General features: G+C 37.5%; 1 protein-coding gene across 3 annotated transcripts; it reads right to left on the reverse strand.

Annotated features, from left to right (window-relative positions):
* Positions 1–1,247: 1,247 nt before the first annotated feature.
* LOC127125647 (heme-binding-like protein At3g10130, chloroplastic) lies at positions 1,248–14,730 on the reverse strand (the record flags this gene model as incomplete). 3 transcript variants are annotated; one of them, XM_051054431.1, is given in 9 exon segments in its annotated part: positions 1,248–1,604; positions 5,827–5,931; positions 6,027–6,136; positions 12,294–12,429; positions 13,083–13,187; positions 13,329–13,430; positions 14,191–14,261; positions 14,361–14,447; positions 14,548–14,730. In XM_051054431.1, coding segments are annotated over 8 exon segments (869 nt in total), but the record flags the coding sequence as incomplete, so codon positions are not given.
* Positions 14,731–15,840: the final 1,110 nt, after the last annotated feature.

A 15,840-nucleotide genomic window follows, 5' to 3' on the forward strand; every position in this document is an offset into this window, starting at 1 on the left:
GGACTCACAATGTAAATTAGATACCTTCGATAAATTTGACACCAACTTATGTAGTTTGAAAAGGTTGGGATGACCTAACTGAGCATGGATGGTGAGTGGATAATCTTTGGTTGAGCATGTCTGAGATGACACTGAGAAGTAATAAAGGCCTTGAGACTCACATCTGACACAAATCGTCCGTCCCAAACTCCGATCCTGCAGGGTAACATTATTATTAGTGAAGGTGACAATACAATCAAGAGAACGAGTTAAACGACTGATTGAAAGTAAATTAAATGGATAATTAGGTACATAGAGGACAGAAGTAATAGAGAGAGAAGGTAGAATTTGAACAGTATCAATCCCTTCGGATCGGGTTTGAGAACCATTGGCAAAAGTTATAGTAAGTAAGAAACCAGATGTAGAGAGGGAAGAGAAAAAAAATTATTACCAGTAACATGATCAGACGCACCAGAATCAAGGATCCAAGGTCCAAGAGAAGATGATTGAGAGAGACAAGCAGATGAATTATTAGTGTGTGCTACCGAAGCAGTAGAATCTAAGTTCTGATAATTTTGATACCGCCTGAGGATATCATCGTAATTTGACGTAAAATTATGAGGAGTAGTCATGAGTATCGGATCTGAAACAGTTGCCCTATGGAGAGTGGGACGGTGGAAAAATTGTCAGGATCGACCGTCGGACGTGCAGTCACATGCGGAGGTTTCTGTCGGTGAAAAGTGGAAAACAACTGGATCGAAGGAGACGCTTCTACTATTAGGTCACCTGAGCATTTTGAAAAGTGATAGGCAAACCGGAACGATGACACGGTTTGCAAAAAAAAAAATATTCTCACCAGAAGAGTGGATCAACCGGATAAAGCACGTCGAATAAAGAATTGTCTCTTAGCAGGCTCTAGATACCATGTTGAAATACAAGAGACTAAGATATTTGAATAAACCGTGTGTTTTGAAAAGTACTACGGAAACTTTATTATATTGAGAAAGATTATAACTAATTACATGATATAGTCGATGTTGGACAATTTTATATACAAATATTTTTAACACTGTATATTTAAAAATATCAACAATACTAAAGTCTCAAACACAACCGATATCTGGATGGAGCGGGTTGGAAGAAAAAAGGCTCAACCACCTAGCACACCCTTAAATACCTGCGGATCCCGCTCTTAGTAAAAAAATAAAAAGGCAACCCGGAGCACACTTCCAATTCAGATTGATAATCCAAAACAATGTTTTATGGGTTTTTATACTGATAAACAGCACACTTTTCATTGTTTCATTAAATATTTTACACACAAGTTTAAAACTCAGAATTGAGAATGTCATGTATTTACTCAAATACTAAAAAGGTTAAGTAATAGCTCCCACATATGTGATTGCTATGTGATTCTTATCCTAGCATGGGGTTGGTTTCATCGCAGGTGCGCATTTATTGCACTCTTCGCCAACTATTTGAAGTCACTGGTCGTTAACACCTCTGTAGCTATGTGTAGTGTAGGTCTCCTTCAATTTTTCTTCCTTGTCTTACATGCTTTAGTGGAACTTACTTTTTTTCTTGAGTTATCCAAAGTGTTATTAGATTTTCCTTCAACACATAAACTACACACAAAAATCCACATTGCTCATTATTAAATTAGATGGACTAAAAATGTAATTAAACTCAAGAAAGAAAGATAATAGTAAAAGACTATTAAATTTTAAATTGAACTTAACCCAACCAAATAAAGCCTAATCTAAAACTGAATTTCAAAGTGTGAATCGAATGATCCGATAGAGATGACTTGGTAGCAGATAGTCCAATGAAGGATCATACTATATTAAAATTTGGATTGGATTTAGCTTAAACTTACAAAACCAAATTGTAAGATCAGAATTACTTTCAGTTATAAGCACTTGTTCAGGCTTTATATAATCCAATATGAAATTCCTAACATACAGATATATTGGTTCAAAAGGCGAGGAACTTTGCTCTCTTTAAATAAATTTTTTAAGTTCATGTTTTATGAATGGAGAAAATTGGTGTTGAAAGAGCTTTGTCCCCTTTAATAATTTAAACTTTCATCAACTGCATGATGTTAATAATACAATATATGAGTTCAATAGAAATCACGTTTCGAAATTACTTCATCAGCTATTAGCCCTAACACTTTAGGTAAAGTATGAACTCACCTGAATCTTTCAAATGCCAATATAACCTCCCCATACAAAATAATAATGGAGAAAGTATGATTATGTTTGCCATTCACACTTGGGTTAATGGAGAAAATATGATTATAATGGTGTTAATAAACTGCTCTTACGAGAGGTCAATTTCCTATTATTGTTACTACTATTTATTCCATATATAATTTGATGAGACAGGTAACCTCTAGTAAAACGTCTATATTAAGATTTAATCTCATCGTGAAAAAGAAGAAAAGAGGTGGGTGGGTAAGGTTAATGAGCCATCTATTTTGACATAATCTAACCAGAAGGGTTTTTAAGATAAATTATTATTAGGGGAAAATGTAAGGTGCACTTAGTAGCCTAAAGTGATCGATCACTCTTTAATAATAAATGTCTGAATTTAAATAAAACAAAACATTCTAGTAAGATTTTCCACCCTCCCTAATTTTTGTTTTAGTTATGCATCCAACCCTCCCTAAATGATATACAAGAAATATAAAAAGAAACGCGAGATACTGTGTTTAGCAACTAGCATTTGATATCGAGAATGAGGTGTTTTGAACTAATAGATAGTTAAGAGAAATGGATGGCTTCATCGAGGTCGAAGGTTTCAAGGTAGGGAAAAAAGGCAATAAGAAGAATTCCTAATCATTGCAGAGGAAAACCCTAAAAAGCTTATCATTTTAGAATTGTATTCGGGTGTGACACAACCTTACAAAACCAACTTGTAAGATGAAAATTGTCCCCACTTATAAACATATTTCTAGACCATATCTCATTCGATGTGGGACTCTTTAACAGAGACCATAATCTTCAGCCGTTTTTGTTAAAATTATTCAAACTAGCAGGCACAAAATTGGAGTTCAGTACTACGTATCATCCTCAAACAAACAGATGTTTAGAGACATACTTGCAATGCATAACAGGTGGTTCCCACCCACCCAAGGCCATGGCCATGGCCACTCAGTTGGGTTGAATTTTGGTACGGAGCCAACTTTCAGAGCTCAACTACAACACAATTCTGAAGAGAGTGGGGGAAATGGCATATAAACGAGAGATCGTAGTCGGATACATCGAGTTTTTCATGTCTCATTATTGAAGGCAGTCCTCTCACCTAATACTCAAGCACAGCCCCTGCCTCCTATGTTGACTGAAGGCTTAAGATTAAAAGTACAACCCAAAGATATGGTTTCAAGACGATGATAATGGCAACTAGCCAGTGCTCCTCAAATTACAAGATCTTCCATCCTTTGAGAATTCATGGGAAACTATGGACTATGTTCAGTGTTCCCACCACCTAAGAGGTCTTTTTTTCATAAAATATGAGTAGGGGTCTTATCTATAAACAAATGCAGGTAGCCTCATGTAAACCGCTATTACTAACAAGAGAAGTATAAGGTGGACAACTTTTAAGGTAATTCACCTGTAGACCAATTACATATTAATCCTTTCTATTTGTAACCTGCAACAACTGTTTCATCCTTATCATTCTCATAAGATTCCCCTGCTACAGAAATACGTCCATCATAGCACAAGATATGGGGGCATGTTCTGGGCTGGAGATCATATCCATATTCAACCGCAAGTAAGAACTCGTTACCGAGGAGAGGATGGGATGAGGATACTATGTTTAGCAACTAGCATTTGATATTGGGATGGAGTTGCTTTTAACTAGTAGGCAGTCAAAGTAGGAGAAACTGATGGCAAAGTGGTAGGTTTCAAGGGAGGGGGGAGGCAATCAGAATTCTAAACCATTGCAGCAGACGACAACCCTGAAAATCATGAGACATGTGATTTTGGTGCGGCCACCGCCTCAGTCTCCATACACTCAAACAAGATGAAAGTCTCACATTAATTAAAAGAGTGTTTGTTACACAAAACAAAAGGAATTAAGGGGAATTAATAATTGTAGCAGCTGTTAGCAGCAACAGGATAGAGACCACTAGTTATTCCTCAGCCATTCTTGATCAGAAATCAGTATTATTCAAACTAGAAGGCACAGCATTGAAGTCCAATACTGCATATCCCCCTAAACAAGATGGATAGAGAAGTCATAAATCGATGTTTAGAGACAATGTGATGTATGACAGGTTCTCAGCCAAGACACAGTGGCCAAAACTCCCTAGTTGAGCTGAATTTTGGTACAATACCAACTTTCACAGTTCAACTAAACTCACACAATTCAAGGCTCTGTATGGCCGTGACCCTCTCACCCTACTTTTCCATGCTACTATCCATTCGACAGTTAAAGATGTTAACCTAATGTCTGAAGAGAGAGAGATCAACTATTAGACAAGTTGAAAAACAATTCAGTGAAGGCCAGAGATAGAATGAAACTGCAACCTGACAAGAAGAGAAGAAAGTTAGAGTTTAAGGAGGGAGATATAGTGTACTTAAAATTACAGCCCTACCACTGCAAGTCTTTGACTAGAAGAGTGAATAAAATGCTAACTCCTCGGTACTATGGGCCATTTCCAATTCCGAAGAGACTGGAAAATGGCAAATAAACTGAGAGATAGTATTCGGATACATCGAGTTTTTCATGTCTCGTTGTTAAAGGCGGCCATCTCACCTAATACTCAAGCACAGCCTCTGCCTCCTATGTTGACTGAAGGGTTAAGATAAGAAATACAGCCAGAAGATCTGGTTTCAAGCAGATGATAATGGCAACAAACTAGTACTCCTCAAATTGTAGAATCAGCTACCTTTTGAGAATTCATGGGAAACTACGGACTACACTCAGTGTTTTTTCCATCTATTCTCCTTGAGGACAAAGTGGCTCAATTAGAAAAGGATAAATAGGAATCAGTTAGGAGTGACAAATTAAACCATTTCTAGTGAATAACTCAAGTAATTAAATTCAGTGAAGTTCCAGTTCTAACACACGATATACCTCGTTTTTAATTCCCTTTTATCTATCTCAATGGCCTTTCTAGACTTCAACATTAAATCTATTTTTAGGTCATTTTGGCCTTAGGGCAGTCTTGTTTCTGAAGTTTAATGCTTTCGCTTCTCTGTGTTGTTGGGTTTTGCACTATTTTATGTAATAAACTCGTTATTTCTTTGTTTAGATCTATCTGTTTTGGGATATGCTATATTTCACGACAGTAAGTTCTCGTGGCAGTGCTAACAGAGAAACATGTTCCAAGACAAAATGCAGATGGTTGATTCTACGAAACTGAGTAGGCTACATTGCTGTGAGGATATTATTGCTAAATTTTATAGATGAGAGGGGCTCATATCACTTGTACATGGTGTATCGATATTTGATAGACCACTGAAAAGTAATCTACTGTATAATTTCTCTTACTCTTTTTCTTTTCAGATTCAGCTATACATTGGTACATTCTTTGGCGAAAAGAATGTAATTTCCATATAACGCCACATTTTTGCGATGCACATTATAGCCAAACTGATTACACATACAAACACGTATGTCTACATACATATATCAAACATCAATATTGAGTACAAGACCTATTTACAAAATAGACGGACATCAATATTGAGCACATGACCTATTTACAAAAAATAAAAAGACAAGCATCAATAATGAGTATGAAATATCTTGTATAGTTGCATTGGAGTCTGATTCATGATAAAGAACAGGTATCTTTTGCAGCTTATAGTGAAATTGATGAAACTTCAAAAGTACCTTGAGACTGTATATTGGCAAATACTGTCCCTACTGATTTTTCCACTCCACTTCCAATGCAACCTCGTTACGGCGTTGAAATGGAAGAGCAAATGGGGGATTGTACTGAAACAAAATAAAAGAGTAACTACCATCTGAAGAAGACATAAATGAGAAAGTATTAGAGACATTTAACCCAAAGATTGCATTAAGGATTTAACCTGTGCAATTTCTATTGAAGTTCCCTCTTTAATTTTGAATTCTCCGTCATTTTTCAAAGCTTCTCTCAGTTTCAGTTCACGCCGCTTAACTTCTTCATCATTCACAAAACCTGATTCAGTATAAAGGAAAGAAAAGTATATATTTGGTTTAGGACTTTACTTGAATTTTCAATAAATATTTTATCCACATATAAGTATTAAGAGTTGTCCGATTTACTCATCCAATTACCCAACACGTGCACCAAAAAAAAGAGAGAATGGGACGCATCCAAATAACTGTGTTTTGAGTTACTCCGCTTAATAATTCATTATAAATATTAGATTTCATCAATCTAACCGTTGAAATTTTATAAAAATTTGTGCAATTGATCTACTCAATAAGATTTTTCAATTCAACGGTTGGATTAGTAAAATCTAATATTTATAATAAGTTATTAAGCAGAGTAACTAAATGTAGAGTTACTCCTAGAGTAAGTTGATCTCTCACGCACACACATAAAAACATAGAGATTCGCTGAATTGTGTCGGACTACAAATCTATACGTAGAAATACTAGCAGTATATTATAATTGAATGAAATTCATCATAATAAATCATGCCGGTCTCATTTCCTCTTTTGAGGTTCCCACATGGATTTCATTTAATAATATAGAGAATGTTGAAAAATTTGTTGCTACCATTTCTCTGCATACAAATATACATGTGAATGGAATAAACCAAATTGTGTGTTATATGTCCTATCTCCTGTAATAATTACTTTAAAATCTTAATCTGTTACGTATGAAAGAGCAGAATGTAATAATATAACAGTACAGCAGAGAAACAGAGGAGAATGAGAGCTTTATTATAATGAGCAGAAATGGAAAGAGATACAGAAAAGGGAATGTAACCCTAGATCTGACAAGAGCTAGGCTCCTAATAGGAAGCTATAGCTCCCTATACATGCTAGTATATCACTATAATCCAAGGCAATCTATCCATTCTCTCTCTGATTCCTTATATCGTGGAAATGGGATGCAAGGTGCTCTCCTCACTCAAGCCACGTCACTGTATTGTAACTAACTAGCCACCAATTCCCTTCTTACCCTTCCTTCTAGAATAAACTTTCCAAGCTTAGGGTCCACTAGGTTCCCTGTACATCAGCTGCTCACGTGGCGATTCTTTCTCAACTAACTGGGGCTTATCAATACCCTCTCCTTCCGCAATGACCTTGTCCTCAAGGCCAAACTTTGGAAATTGGCTTCTGATCATTATCTCATCCGCCCAAGTTGCTTCTTCTGCTGTCTTGCCCTTCCAATGTATCAGGATTTGTCTGATTTCTTCATCTTGTTTTTTCACCTTCCTAGTAGCTAGTACCGCCTCTGGTTCATACACTTCAGTCTGTTCCTCCAATAGATCTGGTAACTCATCCTCTTCATGATAACGGCCCACAGCTTTCTTCAGTAATGATACATGAAAAACACGGTGCGCCCTGGACCCCTCTGGTAGCTTTAGTCTGTATGCCACTGCTCCTATCTTCTCAATAATGGGATAAGGACCGTAGTATCTTGCTGCTAATTTAGCACTAATTCTGGTCACTACCGACTGCTGCCTATGCGCTCTAAGCTTGACAAACACCCACTCCCCACATGCAAAACTCCTGTCAGTGCGTTTCTTATCAGCTTGACTTTTCATTTTATCTTGTGCTCTCAACAATTGGTTCCTCAATTGTCTGAAAGCCTCGTCTCTGTCCAACAAGTTCCTCTGCACAGCTTCTACTCTAGTCTCTCCTACTACCTCAAATGGTGTTCTCTCGGTAGCAGCATAAAACGTTGTGTTGAACCAATACTCGGCCCAGTGTATCCAAGTTACCCATGTCCTAGGTTAATCCGCAATGAAGCACCTCAAATAGGTCTCCAAACACCTATTAACCACTTCTGTCTGACCATCCGATTCGGGGTGATATGCAGTACTCATTTTCAGCTTAGTTCCCTGCAGTTTGAACAGCTCCTTCCAAAAACTGCTCATAAAAATGGGATCCCTGTCACTCACTATGGAAAGAGGTATCCCTTGGAGTTTGACTACCTCCTTACCAAATACTTCGGCAATACTCCTAACGGTATATGGATGTCGCAGAGGAATAAAATGAGAGTACTTGGACAATCTGTCTACCACCACCAAAATAGCTTCGAAGCCTTTTGATTTTGGCAACCCGGTGATGAAGTCAATCGATATATCTTCCCAAATTTGATGAGGAATGGGTAGAGGTTGTAACAAACCTCCTGGAGATGAAGCTATGTACTTCTGTCTTTGGCAAATGCCGCACCTTCTTACAAAGTCTTGTACGGTTCCTTTCATGCCTATCCAATACAGATTAGCAGCTAATCTTCTATAAGTTTTGTAGAACCCCGAATGTCCTCCCTGGGGTGTTGAATGGAATTCCTCTAACAATGTAGGAATTAACAAGGACTTATTGGAAATCACCAACCTACCTTCATACATCAAGACCCCTTGCTTGTACTCATAACCCGACCATGATTCTGCATTCTGTTGGACCCCTGCTATTATTCTCTGCAACCTTTCGTCCTGTTGATTTTCTGTTTTAATCTGTTCCTCTTGAAGCCATTTCCATTGGTAATTCATGGTAGCTAACTCCCCTCCCTCATGAATTCTGGATAAAGCATCTGCCCCCTTGTTCAATTTACCCTGTTTGTACACAATCTCTCAGTCATAACCCAATAATTTAGCAGTCCAGTTCTGCTGTTCTGCGGTTACAATTCTCTGTTGCAGTAGCTGTTTGAGGCTTTTTTGGTCAGTTGATACTACAAATTTTCTTCCCAACAAGTATGGTCTCCAGTGCTGGATTGCTAAAACTACTGCCATCAATTCTTTTTCATATGCAGATTTAGCTAAATTCTTCACACCAAGGGCCTTGCTGTAATATGCTATTGGTTTTTTATCTTGCATCAAGATCGCCCCTATTCCTCCTCCGGAAGCATCACACTCAATCAAAAAACTCTTGGAAAAATCGGGTAAAGCTAACATAGGTGCTGATGTAAGCCTCTCCTTCAACTCGTCAAAGGCTTGCTGAGCTTCCACTCCCCATTTGAAACTATCCTTCTTGGTAAGCTCAGTTAATGGTCTAGCAATTTTTCCATAATCCTTTATAAACTTCCTTGAGTCCTAAGAACCCTCTCACCCCTTTTACATTCTTAGGTTGTGGCCATTGCATCACACTGGCCACCTTTCCAGGATCTACAGCTACACCGTGTTCTGTGATCATGTGCCCCAAATACTCCACACTCTGCTGGGCAAAAAAACACTTCTTCTTGTTAGCTACTAGGCTGTGATTAGCTAATAAACTCAACACTTCCTCTAAATGCCGCACATGAGTCTCCCAACTCTTGCTATAGATGAGGATGTCATCAAAGAAGACCAGCACGTGTTTCCTCAGTAGAGAACGAAAAACATCATCCATTAGGCTTTGGAACGTTGATGGAGCATTCATGAGTCCGAACGGCATCACAAGGAACTCATAATGCCCTTCATGTGTCCTGAAAGCCGTTTTGCACACATCAGATTCCTTCACCCTCACTTGGTGGTATCCCGATTTCAAATCCAATTTCGAAAAGAATTTCGCTCCATGCAACTCATCCAATAACTCTTCGATCACCAGTATACGAAATTTGTCAGGTACCGCGATCTTATTTAGAGCGCGATAATCAATGCACATTCGCCATGTGCAGTCCTTCTTCTTCACCAAAATCACCGAACTTGAGAACGAACTCGTGTTGTGGCGAATGATCCCCGTAGCCAACATCTCATTTACCTGCTTCTCTATTTCATTCTTGTGATGGTGGGGATAGCGATACGGCCTCACGTTTACAGCTCCTTGTCCTCCCACAAGGTTGATTGCATGCTCTTTGTTTCTTTTCGGAGGAAGACCTAGCACTGTTTGGAACACCTGATCGTATTTGCGTAATACTGTTTCCAACTCCCTTTGTAGCTGGGCAGACAACGTATTTCTTTTAGCCTCTTTGGGTTTTGTTTTCTCTACTGTCCACAATAAATCCTGCATATGGAGCCTGGGCTTACTCAGTATATTCTACAAAGCCACCGGTGACTTTCTGCACCCCTCCTGTCCTTTAAGAGTCACCCACCTTTTCTCACTCCAAAAACTCATAGTTTGTTGTTTCCAATTAGTAATAGTATCCCCCAAAGTTTTAAGCCACTCAATGCCTAAAACCACATCAATTCCCCCTAATTCAAATAAATGCATTTCTGGGTCTAATTTAAATTCCCCAATACACACTTCCATTCCTCTACACACCCCATGGGTTGCTATTTGGAGCCCATTCCCCAATTTAACCGTCATTTGAAGAGTAGTATCAACTGGCCAGTCCATTTGATGCACTAATTTCTGAGAAATGAAATTATGTGTTGCCCCACTATCCACCAAAATCAATAGCTCTACTCCATGTATTGCTCCTTGGAATTTCATGGTATGATGAGTATTATGTGCAATATGGTGCAAGTTAAGTACACTCATCTCCACCTTTTCCTCTTCATCACCTTCATCCACCTCTATAGCCAAGAATTTGGTCTCATCCTCATCATCGCCATCCTCCTCCACAACCAAAATTCTAAGTTGTTTTTCCAGGCATTGGTGTATAGGATGGAATGGACCTCCACACTTAAAACATAATCCTTTTTGCTTCTTTTCCATCAATTCATTGTAAGACAAATGTTTGAAACCCCTATCCCGAGGCTCAGTATGTTTCTTTTCGTTTTGGGCTTGTTTGTCTCCTTTGAGCCCACTTACTCCACTCTTAACACTCCCATGCGGCCCAACATCTCTCCCCTTTATCATGACCCAGTCAGATCCAATTTTCCTTCCTACTGACCCATTATAAGCTGGATTATACCCAGATCTAGGCCCACGATGAAAACCTGAACCGTTTCCCCCTTTCACCTCCCTCTCAACAGCTCTTGTGACTTGGAGCAATTTTGTTTTGTTCATCTCTCCCATTGCCGCCAAGCTACGTACCTTCCCCCTGATCTCTGCCTTCAACCCATGTAAGAAGTACCCCCGAAATTGTTTCTCCGGAAGCTTCGGAATCTGAGCCGTTAGGTATTCAAACTCAGTGATGTATTCATCAACCGTTCCCTCTTGCTTCAATTCCGTCAACTGTTCATAAACATCACCCTCACCGTGTCTTCCATACCTCTCCAACAATGCCTCTTTCAACGCTTCACATGTCAACCCCTCTTCCTCCCCGATCAAGGAATTGAAAAAGTGAATCGTTGTTCCCTCCAAACACAGCTGAGCCAAACTCACTTTTATCTCCGGTGTCGTGCCTTGAACGCGGAAATACACTTCAGCACGTGAAATCCATCCCGCCGGATCCTCACCATCAAACGCCGGCAGTTCCACCTTCTTAACGGACTGACGATACTCCGTCAAAGCATCTCCACGACGGCTGTTGACAACAGTGCTCTTCGGAGCGCCCTCTACTGTCAGCCCTGGCGAACCTTTACCGGAAACACTCGCGCCTCCTTCGTCCACAGTCAACGACTTACCCAAGCATTTCTCCAGCATTGCTATCAAATTAGCATGGTTTGTCGTCACTGAGTTCTGCACCTCGACGAGAGTTGAACACACCTCTGTGATTTCACTCTCCAAAGCTTCGACCCTAGCTTCCATCTTTGTGAACGCTGGTAACGTCACCTTCTTAGGTGGCATCACTGGCTCCGTCGTCGGAATCCGGTAGGTCGGACCACTTGTTACGTATCAAAAAGCAGAATGTAATAATATAACAGTACAGCAGAGAAACAGAGGAGAATGAGAGCTTTATTATAGTGAACAGAACTGGAAAGAGATACAGAAAAGGGAATGTAACCCTAGATCTGACAAGAGCTAGGCTCCTAATAGGAAGCTATAGCTCCCTATACATGCTAGTATATCACTATAATCCAAGGCAATCTATCCATTCTCTCTCTGATTCCTTATACCGTGGAAATGGGATGCAAGGTGCTCTCCTCACTCAAGCCACGTCACTGTATTGTAACTAACTAGCCACCAATTCCCTTTTTACCCTTCCTTCTAGAATAAACTTTCCAAGCTTGGGGTCCACTTGGTTACCTGTACATCAGCTGCTCACGTGGCAATTCTTTCTCAACTAACTGGGGCCTATCATAATCCAATACACCCCACTAAATAACCAAATAAATTAAATTAAATTAAATTCCAAGAAACTAAATATACAAAGTATTAAGGCAAGAGCACACCTGAAAAGGAAACTACAGCAACTATTTTTCTAGCCACTTCTTTGATTGTCACAGAGGAATCTTTAGGCAGTGGCAATTTAGAACCGTACTTTGAAGGCATGACAAAAGACATTTTCCATTTATCTTGATCTGCCGTCTATGATAATACCATCAACAAATTAGAACATCATAAAACAAACATATATTTAAGAAATATCACTTAATTGGAATTAAATGTGGGGCTTACAGAAGACATATTATGGCATGTAGTTGGAATCGATATGGTTGATTCCTAAGATGAAGAAGAACAGTACCAACTTATCCAAAATGTAAACTAATCTTTGACATTAAGAGCTTGAACTTTACATATGACTGTCCCATATTTAAAGAACCGATGAATTCAAAAGAGTTTCAGGTGCTAGGTAGTCATAAAATGTCAGCTTGACAGAATATTCCAGGGTAGTTTGGGTTTTTTAATCACTGTCCGAGCTTTAATTTGATTGAACTCGGATTCAAGAAGATTGGTTTATAATATTATGAACTATGGTAGGTCAAAAAGACAAACTGTGATAATTAGTATTTCGCTGCCATTATTGAAGAATATAGAATAAGTTAGGTGAGTTTATTTCTCTGCCATTGTTTTTCTAATATATACCACTTCTAAAACCGTTGTTGATGAAATGAACTTATAAAAAATAAATCAAATAAAGAATATATTGAAGAAACTTTGCTGCAAATTCATACGAAAACAAACAAGTAAAGCCTGTAGCTGAGATATTTAACAAAGTCCATGAAAAAGAATCACAATACCTTTGTTGTTAACACAGGAGTTGTCATATCCATTTTAACCCCGTCGGATTGATTCTTACTGGTAAAAACAGGTGTAGTCATTTCCATTTTTTCCTTCGTTGTATTCTACCATCAAAACAGTATCACACATCTATAACTTCTTCCAAAATAGAAAGGGGAAAACAAGAAATGCAGTAACCAAATACAACCCAGTAAACAAAATATTTAAATGCACATATGTGAGCCGATTCTAAATTGTATTACTACCTTACCAAAAAGGTATTCAGCAAGAACATTAAATGACTGAGAAGCACCGCTGAAATCAAACCCATTCTTCCCAGGCATTGTAGCCTCTGCTACAAAGTAAGGCTGCAAAGATAATCAAGTCAATGTGGGTGAGATTGATAGGAACCAAATGGTATTATTACAAAAGAAGAGAAAGAATTCATTTGATTACTTAACAATGGAAAAACACAACTTCGAAGGTTTGACCACCTCCCAATGCCAAAAAGCCTTAAATCACTTTGTTAATAAGATGATCCCCTCTCTAATCCCTCCTCTCTATTACAGGCAGCATGCTTTATTGGGCCTAACTATCACCCTAACACACCCGCTAACTAATCCATTAACATTTAAGCAACTACTTATAAAGTATCTTGGCACAAGGGATAGCACATTCCTAAGACCAAATGGTTTGTTGGTGATAGCAAAGCACTCCTCAATTAGCATTGGAGGGAAGTGTTAAGCCAGCACTTGCAACTTGTAAGTATCTTGGCACAGAAGGAATAAATGTAGCATATCAATTCAACTAGCTAAGAATATGAAGTATACTTGCATTACCCGTCAAGCACAGTCCCTCAACTCCAGGTTTTGACAGCTACAAATTGAATGAGGAAGCTTAATACATCTGATATTTCTATATTAGAATCCAGTTTGAATTTGCTTCGGTTTAACCCGTGCTTAGCCATTGAAATAAAAATTTGGTTCTTGACGAAGAAAAAAACTCTTAACAAGTGAAATCATGAAGGAATCACTAGGAAAAAAAGAAAAAACAAATTGAACTGATAAATTATATATAATCAAACGGAACTAGAACTGTAAAAGCATAATAAATATTGAATAAATATACCTCAATTTCCCTAATCTCATACCGGTCCCTTCTACTCAGAACTTTGAACTTGATAGTCTCAAGATCAGGAACTACATCGAAAATAATTAAATTAACATGCAAGAAAAAGCAACAAATTATATAAATAATAATCAGAAATTGTTGCATAATTGAGAAGGAAAATTAAGCACCTGTCATCAACGCTTCTTCGAGAGTGCGGCTTTCAAATCTTTTCGGAAACAAGTATTTAGCCGTCTCGTTAGCCAAATCGGCAACAACTGCATCAAGTAAATAAATCAAAAGAACAAAAGAGAAAGAAAAAAAGCACAAAAAGATTCAACAGAAAATAAATCGTGAATAGATAAGTAGTAGATTTACGTCGCTGGGAGAGAGAGGTGGATTGAGAAGTGAGAGCGAAGATGAGAGAGATTCGAGCTTCAAATGCCGACATAGTTCTTCGCCGGGTGCTTATTCTGTCGCCGGAAGATGCAGAGTTGGTGATTGAGATGATTGTTTTGTTAGGTTTTCCATGAATTGAGACCGATTGAAGTGAAAGAGAAGGGTTACAAAGAGAAATTAGCATGTTTACTTTTGCAGAATTGAATATGGATTTGTTTGGTTCACTATTACTGCAATGCAACTGAATATTTTTCTGGATTTTGAATTTCTGTTTTGATTTTGGTCTACAGGTGGTTAATGGTTATGGTTTTCCCGGCACAGTATATATAGCTCCTATTTCAGATATTTTCTTCTAGAACGATTGGGTTAAATATACACGTTAGTTACTAGTTAGAGATATTTTACCCCATGCTCTATACTTATCAATTTTTTTAAATATTCTAACTTTATCTTTTTCATTTATCAAATAGTTTTAGACTTAAATACATTTTTAATCAAAATAGTTTAGATTTAAATATATTTTTAATTCTTTTTTTTAATTTTTTAATATTTTAGTCTTCTTTAAATAAATCAATTTTTATTTCTTTATTGAATATTTTGAGTTTTCTTTAATTCTCCTTTAGATTTATAAAGATGACAGTGATGTAACAATGTCACGTGGCACCACGTCATATATTGAATAATATTATTTATTATAATTAATAAATTAAATAATATTTATTAGATAAATTTAAAAAATAATTAATTTAAAAAATATTATTTATTATAATTAATAAATTGAATAATATTTATTAAATAATTAATAAGTGTCACATGTCAATAGAAAATTGAGTTAAAGCAAATAATTTTCTTTTTGGCTTTCTCATTGATGAAATTCGAACACACTCTTTGCAAAACTAAACAAAGTCCTTGCCATCAAAGCCAATATGCAATTTTGTTTAATTTGTACATTAATAACAATATAACTTGTTCATTCTCTCTCGCGTGAACATCAACAACAATATAAGATGTTCTCTCTCACACACTCACGTGAACATCAACAAGAACATAACATGTTCATCCTCTGAAAAGTTTTGTCTATGATCTTCTTCAATGTCACACTAGCAACAATTAATAGGAACACGAAATATGAATTAAAAGAAGAAGAAAAGTAACAATGAATCAAATATAATAGAATTTTTTATGTGATCATGGCGTATGATTATGAAATTAAACTAAACTAAGGGAGACAAGTAGCATTTGCCTATATAAGATATGTTCATTCTAATAGAA

This window comes from Lathyrus oleraceus, chromosome 3, assembly GCF_024323335.1.
Source record: "Lathyrus oleraceus cultivar Zhongwan6 chromosome 3, CAAS_Psat_ZW6_1.0, whole genome shotgun sequence".
NCBI lineage: Eukaryota > Viridiplantae > Streptophyta > Magnoliopsida > Fabales > Fabaceae > Lathyrus > Lathyrus oleraceus.